The following is a 12652-nucleotide window of genomic DNA, read 5'->3' as shown; positions in this document are numbered from 1 at the left end:
GCTGGTTGACCAGCCTGGTTTTAGAGGGGTTTCGGCCATTTCCAGGCTGGTCTTAGCTTTCCTATTTCCCAGCTTGACCTGCTAAGACCAGCCTGTAAATGGCTGAAACTACTACAAACATTATCTTTATTTACTATGCTATATGCTACTAACATTATCACTATGTTATATGCTGCTAACATTATCACTATGTTATATGCTACTAACATTATCACTATGTTATATGCTGCTAACATTATCTTTATCTACTATGCTATATGCTACTAATATTATTTTTGGCTGCTACATGCTACTAACATTATCATTGTCTACTATGCAATATGCTGCGAACATACTCTTTACTATGCTATCCCTGCTGAAAAACCCCCAGCTTAAACCAGCCTAGACTGGTTGGCTAGTTTTAGCTGGTTGACCAGCCTGGTTTTAGAGGGGTTTCGACCATTATCAGGCTGGTTTCCAACGATTTCAAGCCTGGTCTTAGCTTAGGTTTAAATTGGACATAGCTGATTTTGGCTGGGATCCCAGCGTAGCTAAGCTGGTCAAACTGGTTTTAGCTGGTCATTTCCCTGCTTAACCAGCTAAGACCAGGCTGGAAATGTCTGGAACCAGCCTATTAATGGCCAAAACCGACTATTAGTAACATTATCTTTATCTGCTATGTTATATCCTACTAACGTTATCTTAAGCTACTGTTCAATATGCCACTAACATTATCTTTATCTACTATGCTATATGCTACTAATATTATCTTAAGCTACTGTGCTAAATGCCACTAACATTATCTTTATCTACTATGCTATATGCTACTTACATCATCATTATGCGATACTAATATTATCTTTAGCTACTATGCTATGTTATTAACATTTTCTTTAGCTACTGTGCTACATTCTACTAACAATATATTTACTATGCTTCTAACATTATCTTTATCTGCTATACAATACGCTACCAAAATACTCTTTAGCTACTATGCTATATGCTGCTAACAATATCTTCAGCTACTTCACTATGTATATGCTATAAACATTAGAATCAGTTTATCCAAAAATGAAAATTGAATCAATAAAATAAATTTACAGTAAAATATATGAAAACACAGACTAACACAGAATGAATTAATGTTTCTCTCACCACCAGGATTTTATCCTGCATTTTCAGGAAACGTCAGATAGCCTATTTACCAAACTTCCCTCACCAACATCAGTTTTCTCATGTTGTCTGTTTAATTTTTTTAATTCTGCAACCCATTCATGGAAAGATGTTTAACCTGCTGATTCCCATCTTATTGATCATTTCTCTCCATATCATACTTTGTCCGTATAGGTACAATGCAAAATATTGAAAATAGGTTAATTAAATAAATGTAAAATATAATATACATATTAGACGAAGACTTATTTCAGTTAGTTAAAGCAACATTTGTGTTTTTCATCTGAAGTAGTAGCAGCACTACAATTAAATTCAACTAAAACGTAAAAGTAAACAAACCCTAATATAGTAATATTAAATTAAAACAAATGGCAAAAGATAATACAATACAAACTGAAATTTAAACAGAAAATAAATGTAAAAGAAAATTCTAAACATTTATAAAACTGTTTATTATTATGCCCGCAGTATTATAAAATGTTGTTTTCTGTTTACATTTACATCAAGGACTTTTGTTCGTTTGCTAGTTTCTGTTTATTAGATGCTTACCAATTAGGATCACCTGTGTCTTGTTTGCTTTCACTATGCCCTGTTTTTAAAGCTACGGTCACACCGGGCTTTGTGTGTGCGAAATTCTGTCGTACTGCGCTGCGAAAAGGGGCGGGATTAAACAAGATGATTAGACATTTAAAAAAGCAAGCGATTGCTCCGTACTTTAAATTTCTGTCCAGAGAGGTCCTGTTTTGATCCTCGATTGGTCTCACGCAGTCAAGTGATGCGATTTCGCAGGTCAGAGTTCACCAAGCTTGAACTTTGCACCGCACTAACTTGCGAAACTTAACGCATGACCCTGCGTTTCCGGTCTGACGCATTCGCGTGCATATGAATGGAAGTCTATGGGAAGAAAAGTCAAGTGTGACCGCAGCTTAAGCCTTCTCTTTGATTCAGTGTTAAAGTGCAGCTGTTACACATTATCGAATATTATTTTTTATGTAGTGTGTAGATGTTTGGGAATGTTAATTTTTTGCCATGTTTTAAAGACCTAAGGGCTTGAAGAAATCAGAAAATTCAGATATGGTTTTCATTTAACTCTAAATTGGCTAGAAAAAGGAGGAGTTTGGAGAGAACCAGACCAGAACAGTTTGACACTGAGAAATTAGGTGATGTAAAATGTACATTATGAGAAAAGGAAAATATTTTTTACACGTAAGCCTTTTGTAGGAGACCAAATCAAATTGAGAGATGTCTAAAATAGCATAATAATGGCACAAACAGAAAGCTGTTATGCTCTCTCCCTCATCTGAGTTTGTTTTTGTTCCATTACCTTCTTTGATTTGTGGTTTAATATAGTAAACGGCTTAAATTAGATCCATCTCTTCCTTTCCTCCTCTCTTTGCCTGCCAAGCCATAACAAGTATATAAATAATTCTACAATAAATCCTATCCAAATGGGTTTGCTTTCACGTTTTCATGAACACAATATTTTAAAAAAAGTGTAAAGAATTGTTATGTGACTTATTAAATTCAATTCAACATATGTCGAGATAAATAAGTAATGAAAGAATTTTCATTTAGTGTGAGCAGCATTTTTAGCAGTGTATGAATAGTATGGAAATATGACACTACTTTATGGTTCTAACTTACAGTAACTCTGCTTTTAGGGCCTTGAGGTGTCGAAGCCAGGTCAGTACCATGCCCTCCAATCTGACAAAACCTTCCTGGATATGAACGACTCGGGTGTGGAGTTCAACTCGTCTGCGCTCCCTCTGGACAGCGACACTGATGTACCCGACAATTTCACCTCTCACAAGCTCCTCATCGAGTCTGACACTCTCGCTGGTGGCCCGCCGGTCATTTCTGAGGGCGACCACAGCTCCACTCGCACCCCTGATTCTATCCTGAGCGCCAGCCCTGCCACCCAGCCCAAATCTGGGGCTCAAACGGAGGTCGACTTGATTGGCGCAACCACACCTGAGGGATTGAAGGATCTGGATGCAAACACGAGCAAAGATGCTTCGCCACATTCCGAGAAAGTCGTGGATCCCAGTAACGGAACCACAACCTGAGAAGTGAAAAATGAAATCACACTTCGTTTATATCAATGCAGCCGCTGTTCATTTGCAACATCTCACCGTTTGCATTTGCAAAAATGACACTTCATCACTTGCTTGAACTCATCTGATGCTAAACTAATGGGTTGTTGATTAAGAATAAACACTGATCCAGAAGATATGCAAAAGAAGAAAACAACACTCACAAAAAAAGGAAAAAAAAAAACAGAAGAACAAAATCGGTCCTGCACTATGCATGCCTTTGAATTACCGATGAGTTCTTGATTAGTTTAAAAGCTGACTGCTAGTTTAGAGTGACCATAGAGTGCATGTTAAGACACACAAACACACACAGACTTGACTTACTTTTTAAAAACTTTTACGAACTCCATCCAAGTGAATCTGAAGTGGATTGTACCATAAATGGGTGTATACCTTGCATATTTTTTCAAACAGTTGATCTACCAAATGCCAAATGAACATTTCGAGAATTTCTCCATCACTTATCATCAACCTGGATTCATTTCAAGATCACTTCGAATGCATCCCTCTTTCCTTTTTGACCGTCTGCAGCCACCGGCAGCTTTTGAAGGGCTGTCGTGATAATCCCTGCCAATGGTTAACTAAACACCTTGATGAATCAGGACCGCATGGATGACAGGTATCTGATACGCTGGCTTTACACTGTAAATAGGATCAGCTGTGGCTGAGGGTTTTTTTGGCTGTGAGGAACTCCGGCTGAAGGAAACGGCTTGTCTCAGCAGTTTCAGATGCTGACTCCGCTCGGGTCTCCTCACAACTCGGGCCTTTCCGGTGATCTCTTTCCTTCTTATCTTTTATTCTTACTCTTTTGAACCTATTTTAGGAGCTTGGAGCTTTGTAAGACTTGCTGAATTTTGCATATTGAGAAACCCGATGAATGATTCGCAATAAGAAGCAGATTAGTGAAATGAGAGGAGGGAACTAAGGACAGGAAGACTATATTTTGTAATATGGATGCATTATGTAGGTTTGAATCATTTCTGGCAGTAAGCTTGAATCTGCATTAAACACATCCAGGTTCAGATTACACAATAATAGCTGAGTTTGGAACAATTCGTTTCATGTAGGGTGTTATGGAAAATTGAAAATGACTGTGGTTGTCATGATGCAAGAAATTATTGTCCTATCTCATCTGGACAGTCTGGAATGTGCACAATTATCATTGCAGATCTCCTTATTCAATTAGATTTGCAATTGCAATCTCTTGTTTTGATTAGATTTAAGATAGCTCTGCCTTTTTCGATAATGTCAGGCACATCATTAAATAACAAACAATGAGGCAGCTTGCAAGTTTCTTGTTCATAACTACAAATTAGGCACCAAAATCAGATCATCTGACAGTGACAAACTGGCATAAATATTGTGTAGTGCTAACCCAGCTAAACTGCTTTCCAAACATGACTGTTTTGCTTCTCCATTTTTAGTTTAATTAAACATAATTAATTAATTAAAAATAATTATTATAATTACATTATTATTATAATTATATTATTATTATTATTATAATTATTATAATTATGATTAAGACATTCCTTTGATTTAAAAATTGCGATAATAAAAAACCTACTTATTTATTTTCTCATAGTGTAAACTCCAAAGTAATATTCTCCATTGTGTTTACAGGTTTTAAATTGGATTCTATTAAAGCTAATGAAGGAAACTTTTCATAGTTCCTATAACTACTGTCAGATGTATTTGCGCTACAGAAATTAAGAAAATAATTTTAGTTCCATAGGGCTTTCCCAACCGTGGAACCTATTCACAATCTAGGACTATAGGCAGAAGTACCCACTCTTTTGTGTGTATTGGAACTAGGAACAATTTAGTTCTAGGAACGCCTTTTGAGTAACTAAATTAGCTCATACTAAAGAGCAGGATCTACTCCAGCTCAATAGTGACATAGTGTAAGTGTATATTGATTGTGTGAATGCATGCCATACAAGACATACACATTCAGAAAGCTAACGCTAGCAGTATTAGCATTTCTTTTACATTTTTTTTAACAGCCTTTATTATATGTAGCACTACAAGCTTTCATAGAGTAGGTGATTTAGTCCTTACTTTTAGTGTTTCAGTTGCAAACTTATATGTAAATGTTTTATGTCCCTTATCACAAAACACACAACACACAGTGAAAACACAGCTTGGGTAACACCTCCATTCTGTTGACACACTTAAATGACGTTGTTGTCCCCTGGCTTATTCTTAATGCAGGAAAATGCATTTAGGGGAAATGTAGTTATTGTAGACTGAGCTGGTGGGTAGTTCCTATAACAGACTTCCTAAACCCCCTATACCACAGCTCAGATCACTTAACATTTATAGAACATTTACTTTGCTCAAAAAGTAGTACAACAACTGTTCAGGTCAGTAAAGTGTTATTTACACTGATGCCATGTATCCACCAAAGCATTTTTCCCTGAGAGTAGAGTTGCTGTTTTTCCCAACTTAGGCTCATTCTGAAAATGTAGCCCTATATACGTTTCTGGAGATCACGAATTATGTAGCCAGAGGTAAGAACGCAACAGGATGGTTTAACGCTATTCCTTTTCGCGCTTACCAGCTGACCACTTACCTCCGTATGGATGGCTTTCCCTCTGTAACCAGTTTGTCCTGTTAGCTTGCCATGTACGTCGGCGGACTTGAGATGCAGAGAGGAGTTGACTGCGACGACAGGGTTCGAGTCCGGTGAAGAACGGTTCCACAAAGCGGCCTCTGGTGGGTTTACGCGAGAACAGCAGGTGCAAATGGCACTCGCGAGAGAAATCAAAAGATATCAGAAAGCGGCCTCTCGTGGATTCGTGAAAACAAAAACTTGCAAAAAACGTACCCCTTGGAACGTATTTCGCGTTCTCCAGAAATGTATATAGAGGTACATTTTCAGAATGAACCTGGGTTGGCTTTTCCAGTATTGTGTTGGATGGTTTAAGAAACAGTCAGGTATGGTTCCAGTTGTTTTTCCACATGAGCCTGGTGTACGACATGGCATGATTACAAATAGTTATTTGCCTGAACTTCTAGGCACAGTTCTGAGCTGTACTGGTAGAGTTCGTGTGTAAGTGACATCACCACTCTGTTGTGCCTGGCTACCACGTTCTCGATAGCTGGCTAACTGGAAGTGTGCTCTTTCTATTTACTCTTATTTGTCTTTCATATTGCTGTTTTACATTACGTCTGCACTACAAAGTCAACAACAAAACATAGGTAAAAGAAAGAGACGTTGGGTACAATAATGGAAAAGTCTTATACTGTGTTCACACCAGATGCGGCATGCGCAAATAAATCATGATATTCATGCGTAGATAGACATTTTGAGTTTACTCGCTTCATTCGCACGTCAAATTCACTTCACAATAGACGTGGATTCGCATCATGGGCAGGGCTACTTTAGCTTTGTTGCTAAATAGCTAACATGGTTTTTATTGAGATAGTAGCTATGCTTTATGTGCTTTAGGAAGGCTGATAAACAGCATCGATTCGTTCGGCGCCACTAGAGTCCACTAGATACTTTCGGAAATGCACCCAGCTCTGTGAGTTCATCAACTCCTCCAGAAACTATACCTGGATGATGGAAGCTTTCAGCTGTGCTTCAGACTTAGCTGAGTCCAGTTTGATGAACTGTTGTCTGGTGTCGCCAAGAGGATTTCCCCTCGGAACACCAACAACAGGCTCTACGTCTAAATCATGCCCCTACAAGAGAAAGCTCCTGATAGGCTAACACGGCACGAATGTCTGCTGAAGTTCAGATTTTCCAACTTGAGCGTCATTTGCCTCATTCGCACGAATCGTGCCATACAATGTTTATTTGCGTTTCTTAAATCACACACGCTTGACGATTCATCCGCGTCTGGTGTGAACGCACCATTACGTAGCTTACATTTTCAATTATTTTTAAAGGGAGCACTATGTATTTAAAGAAGTAAGATAGTAAGTTTGAATCTGACATTAACATGTTCAAGTGCAGTTTTCAACAATGTCGTACAGTATGTCAATGTTTTTACCTAGCTGTCCAATCACAGTGGAGAAGGGCCCCGGGACATTACATCACACATTACATAATTGAACAACAATGAAGTAGAAGTAAATATTGCTTGTCTCAGAGTATCCAATTCTGTACCAGATGGCACCTCTGGACTACAGCAATATTAATATGAATAATATTGCTTGGAGCAGAATTTCAATCAGCATGGATTTGGCTAAACGCTTAAGCACCAAAGTGCCAACAGCTGGCCTTGTTCGAAAGAGCACTTGGCATTTTCAGCTGGCTAAAAATGCTTTGGTGGACAAAATGGCCTAGAAAAGCACTTTTAAAACAGAAAGATACATCAGATATGGCATTTTGGGACATAATAATAACAACAACGAGTAAAGATAACACAACACATGAACACAAACAATAACACACCTGGAATTGGTGGAAAAGCATGGCTTAAATACAAATTAGACAATAATAGAACAGGTTTGTGTAGAACGTAAAAGGTAACTAATTATGGCGGGAAAAGGATGCATGGGACATTTAATTAGACACTTTTTTTAATTTAACACCTTTTGTAGCCTAATTATAAGCATATGTAGATTTTTCTTCATTAACGTTCTCATGTCATTAATTTCTAATGGATAAATGTGCTAATGTAGGTTTATGACGCATGAAACGGATTGTAAAATGCAATATTAAAATGAGCTGTAGCTGGTGGGAGGAGTTTTGTATAATAGGGTGTGGCTTGGTCTGCCGGAAAAAATTGCTACCTCATGTTTTGAAGAGTGAAGATGGCTTAAAAAAGACAGGGTGTCAAACAAAGCACAATTAAGACAGAATTTCTGCAAATGTGAAACTGCAGCTGATGTAAATACATCGGCTTGCAAAAAATAATAGAAAATAGTGAAATTACGAATTAAATCAGTTCTTTTTTCTTCGATTAAACAATGATGAATTGATTGATTGTAATTTTAATGCATTGTATGAAAGGATATACAAAAAAAAAAGTTTTTATATTGCATTGATACGTATTAGGCATATTTCATGGTAAAGCCCCCGGTTTTTGACTTTGAACTGATTCTTGTAGCATCCAGAGATTATATTATTAAGGTTGTTGGCTAAATTCACAGTTATTGGGCCTTATGAAGCAATATTAGCGTGAAAGCATTAGACCTCCCAGCAGACACAGGACGTCAACATGATGTCAGATTGATGTTGTTCCCCAGTATTGTGGGGACATTTTGTTTGGAAATGAAAATCGGGTTGACATTAGAAACTAATGTCAGGCCGACATCAATGTCCAACGTCCAACCTAAAATCAACCAAATTTAAGCGTCTAATAATGTTACAGCTTGACGTTGTGTTTATGTAACCAATATGACGTCTATCAGATATTAGATTTTGGTTGCAATATCTGAATAAATGTCAGTATTTGACGTCAATATGGTGTTGGTTTAAGATGTTGGCTCGACGTTGGATTTTGACAACCTAAAATCAACGAAGTATCAACGTCATTTGACGTCGTTATTGGATGTTAAAATAACGTTGTACTTAGATGCTAGCTAGACATTGATTTCCGGTCACCCGACATCCTGACCTAAATTTAACCTAATATTAACGTCTTATGACGTTGTTTGCCTGCTGGGCTCATTTATGAAACACGAGCAAAACAGATATAACTGTGAAGAAAATCATTCTTAGATGAATATTTATGCTAAATTCAACATTTGATTTACATCGATTTACATAAATATTTTACAGTAAGGTTTCATTAGTTAGCATAAATGATACATTTGATGCAGTATTTATTAATCCTCATAAACATTAATTAAAAAATACCACTTTTTTGTGTTATTTTGGTCACAAATTTTATTAGAAGGTATTCACAAATAAGAACAATTGCAATAAGAAAGTTATTAATACGCTAAAATACCTACAAATATTACTTTTTCAATGGAACTTTTCTAGTCATGTCAACTTACATCAGTCAAACTAACTAAAATTATTAAGTTAAACTTTGTAGAACTAAAGAAAATGCAGTTATAACCTGATTAACTCATTAATATTAGCTAAAAGTAACATACAAACAGACTTTTTGTCAAATTATTTTTGACAGCACAGATAACTTTCATTTTAATTATTGTTAGTTCGAGTCAGCTCATTTAAATAATGTTAACAAATGAAACTATTCATCGTTTGCTCGTGTTTCATTTAACACACACACAGACACACACATACAGGGTCAGTGTGACAGTGTAAACAAACACACACACACTGTAAAAACAAAAGTTGACTCAACTTAAAGTTATAAGGCAACTTGCTACAAAGCTTTTTGAGTCCACTTGTTGAGACAAGTTGGGTCAACTCAAAAAAAGCTGTGCAGCCTTACAACACAAAAGTTGTGTCAATGTTTTTTACAGTGCACTTTTGTACATAAATATATTGCATGTCAAGTCTACGCTCAATACTCTTTTTACTTAAAATAAAACTCATCTAAAGAAACGACTGACAAAAAAAACAAGCTTTGACTGCTTTTTATCTTCGCACTTGAGAATGTTTTTGATAATGCAAAACGAGTTTCACTGAGACTATATATTACTATTATTATTGCTCTTTGTGACTTATTCTCTCTAGTCTCTCTCTATATATGCGCTGATGTCATAAATCTGCTATATACAGGATTACCGCATAACAGAAGCATGCTGAACTAGAAGTTGCCTGCTAGAAATGAGATTTCATTGCATTGCTTTGTCTCTGATGAGAAGTATTCTTAATGTCGGTGTTATTTTAGCAGCTGATATGGAAACGTTAAACATTGATGTCAAATTTGATATTATGCAATTTACAGTCAACAGCAGCAACAAAACAACAGTGTTAATCCTCAGGCACATCTGAGCACTACAAAATCAAAACTGGTGATTCAAAGGAAATGGATGTCATTTTGCTATTTCTTACTTGGATGAAGATAATTTCTCAAATACTCAGTGTAAGCTGGTTATATATATACAAATTAATGGAACACTCCACTTTCTTTTGGAAATAGGCTAATTTTAAAGCATCCATATAGTTAAACAGTTTAGTTTTAGCATTTTTGGATTATTCTTCTGGGGCCTCATGTACGAAATCTTGTGTTGAATTGATACTAAAACATTGCGTACGCACAAATGCTGTAAATGTGTGTGCGCAGTAAAAAATTCTGATGGATGAAACTGAGTACGCAGAATCTCACGTATATTCTCTTAACATCCGAATTACATCCGAATTAAATTGAAACTGAGCGCACGTGCATGAGCGCAAAACCCCTCCCTGCTTCCTCCCCCTAATGAATATGTTAATGACTCCACTTTGGCAAAACCGAATGAAAAAGCTATGGCAAAAGCAAGCAAAAAGAGAAACTTCACAGAAGGTAAATTGGAGGTGCTGACCAGAGAAATACGGTGTTATTTGCAAGTTTGTCCTCCAGAATTATTAACAAAAGAAAAAAAATAGAGTGGGAGAGTTTAGCTGACGCGGTTGACGCAGTTGGGTTTGAACATCGCACTGTGAGTGAATTAACAAAGAAATGGTCTGATGTAAAGTTGTAAAATTTTATAGTGTCTATTTAGGCTAACGTTAAGTGCAAATAACACACCTTGCTGGAATAAGCTAGAGTGATTCCCGCCCATCACCGTTTGATTGACAGAGACAACACAACTAAAGAGAGCAGCAAACAGCAGTAGTGGCGTAGCTCGTAAAGCGCATGGCAACATGTTTTGACACGATCGATCATGAACCCGGTTCGAATCCAGCGTCTGATGAACTCATTCTTCTTTTTCCCCCACTACATATCAGATTTTGCCTACTCTTCATCACGAGGAAGACAAGTAGGAATCATTAATAAGTGTGTGTATTATGTTAAGCGCAGTTCAGCATCACATATTATTTGCACATTTATTTAATGGAAATGTTTACGATTCACGTATGCAAACTAGTCTTCAGATGACGCCTTTATAGCAATGTGCGTGCAGTCGATCGCTCTGATTACATTGAGAAAACCGGCGATCTCTGCAAATTACGCTTTAATGTTTGGCTAGTCAACTGTATGGTATGGAAACCTTATATACCTGCTAGACATGCGGATGATCCCGTCCCATGCAGCTGGCATTGCACGGCTCAAAGATACTTTGTAGTGTGCAATGTAACACAATTGCCTCTAGGAGTCGCCAATGGAAAAAACTAAAACACACAAGAAACGCACGTACGCCAGACATGTAGTTGCAGTGGACCAACGCACATTCTCACGTTCATTTCATCGTTAGTGAATCCAGACGTGAGCGTGAAACCTGGCATACGCAAAGTTTTTGTGCGTATGCAGCATTGAAACATGAGGCCCCTGATCTTCAGGTCTGGTGGGAGCACTTTTAGCTTAGCTTAGCATAGATCATTGAATCGGATTAGACCATTAGCATCTCACTTAAAAATGATTAAAGACCTTTGGTTATTTTGCAAACTAAATCTTGACTTAAGCTGCATCCCAAATGGCACACTATGCACTTACACACTGACCAGCACAGTATACGAGTTTAGTGTCATCGCAAATGGAACGCTAAAGTTTTTTTTACTAAGCGGATAAAGCGCACTTATTCCTTTTAGAATTAAACGAACACTTAAGTGTGAGCCATCGACTGTAAAAAATATGAACGTAGTATCCGTGACGTCACCCGTAGATTTCTGAAGAGAGCAGAAGAAGCTACCAGTAGGCGTGGCAAACCATCACCATTTTGTTCACGCGTCGACTGTGGATACCAAAAAAGGGCAAAGAGGCGGAGCTTAAGTGGAGCTACTGAAGCCTGCTTGCATTTTGTATAGACGGGCTTTTATTTGGGAGAAACCAGGGGCATTGCTAGACATAAAGCTCTACTGGGGCACGTCCCTCCTCAAAAAAAAAATTAATAAAATTATAATAATAATAAAAAAATTAAATTAAATAAATATATGTATGTATGTATGTATGTATGTATGTATGTATGTATGTATGTATGTATGTATGTATGTGTATGTGTCAGCTGAGGTGGCTTGGGCATCTGTTTCGGATGCCTCCTGGACACCTAACTAGGGAGGTGTTCCAGGCATGTCCCCCTGGGAGGAGGCCTCGTGGAAGACCCAGGACACGCTGGAGGGACTATGTCACTCGGTTGGCATGGGAACGCCTTGGGATCCCCCGGAGGAGCTAGAGGAAGTGTCAGGGGAGAGGGAAGTCTGGGGTTCTCTCCAAAGACTGCTGCCCCCGCGACCCGGCCTCGGAAAAGTGGCAGAAAATGAATGAATGAATGAATGAATGAATGAATGAATGAATGAATGTTTATTATTACATGATCTACGAAAGAGTCCAGCTTAAAATAGGAAAATTATTGAAACTTTTTTGGTAATTTTTGAATCCGATGCTAATGGT

At 37.5% G+C, this 12652-nt stretch overlaps 1 protein-coding gene across 1 annotated transcript in view; it reads left to right on the top strand.

Moving 5' to 3' along the window:
- Positions 1-4655, top strand: part of LOC130246206 (uncharacterized) — a 37514-nt gene extending 32859 nt beyond the window's left edge. The window contains exon 9 of the mRNA XM_056479082.1: positions 2814-4655. Within this exon, the coding sequence (XP_056335057.1) occupies positions 2814-3218 (405 nt within the window). The 3' untranslated portion in view covers positions 3219-4655. The remainder of the gene's footprint in view (positions 1-2813) is intronic.
- Positions 4656-12652: the final 7997 nt, after the last annotated feature.

The sequence above is a fragment of the Danio aesculapii genome, chromosome 19 (genome assembly GCF_903798145.1).
Source record: "Danio aesculapii chromosome 19, fDanAes4.1, whole genome shotgun sequence".
NCBI classification, from domain to species: Eukaryota; Metazoa; Chordata; class Actinopteri; order Cypriniformes; family Danionidae; genus Danio; species Danio aesculapii.
Note: the sequence above shows the minus strand (reverse complement) of the source record. Positions and strands in the feature narration are given on the sequence as shown.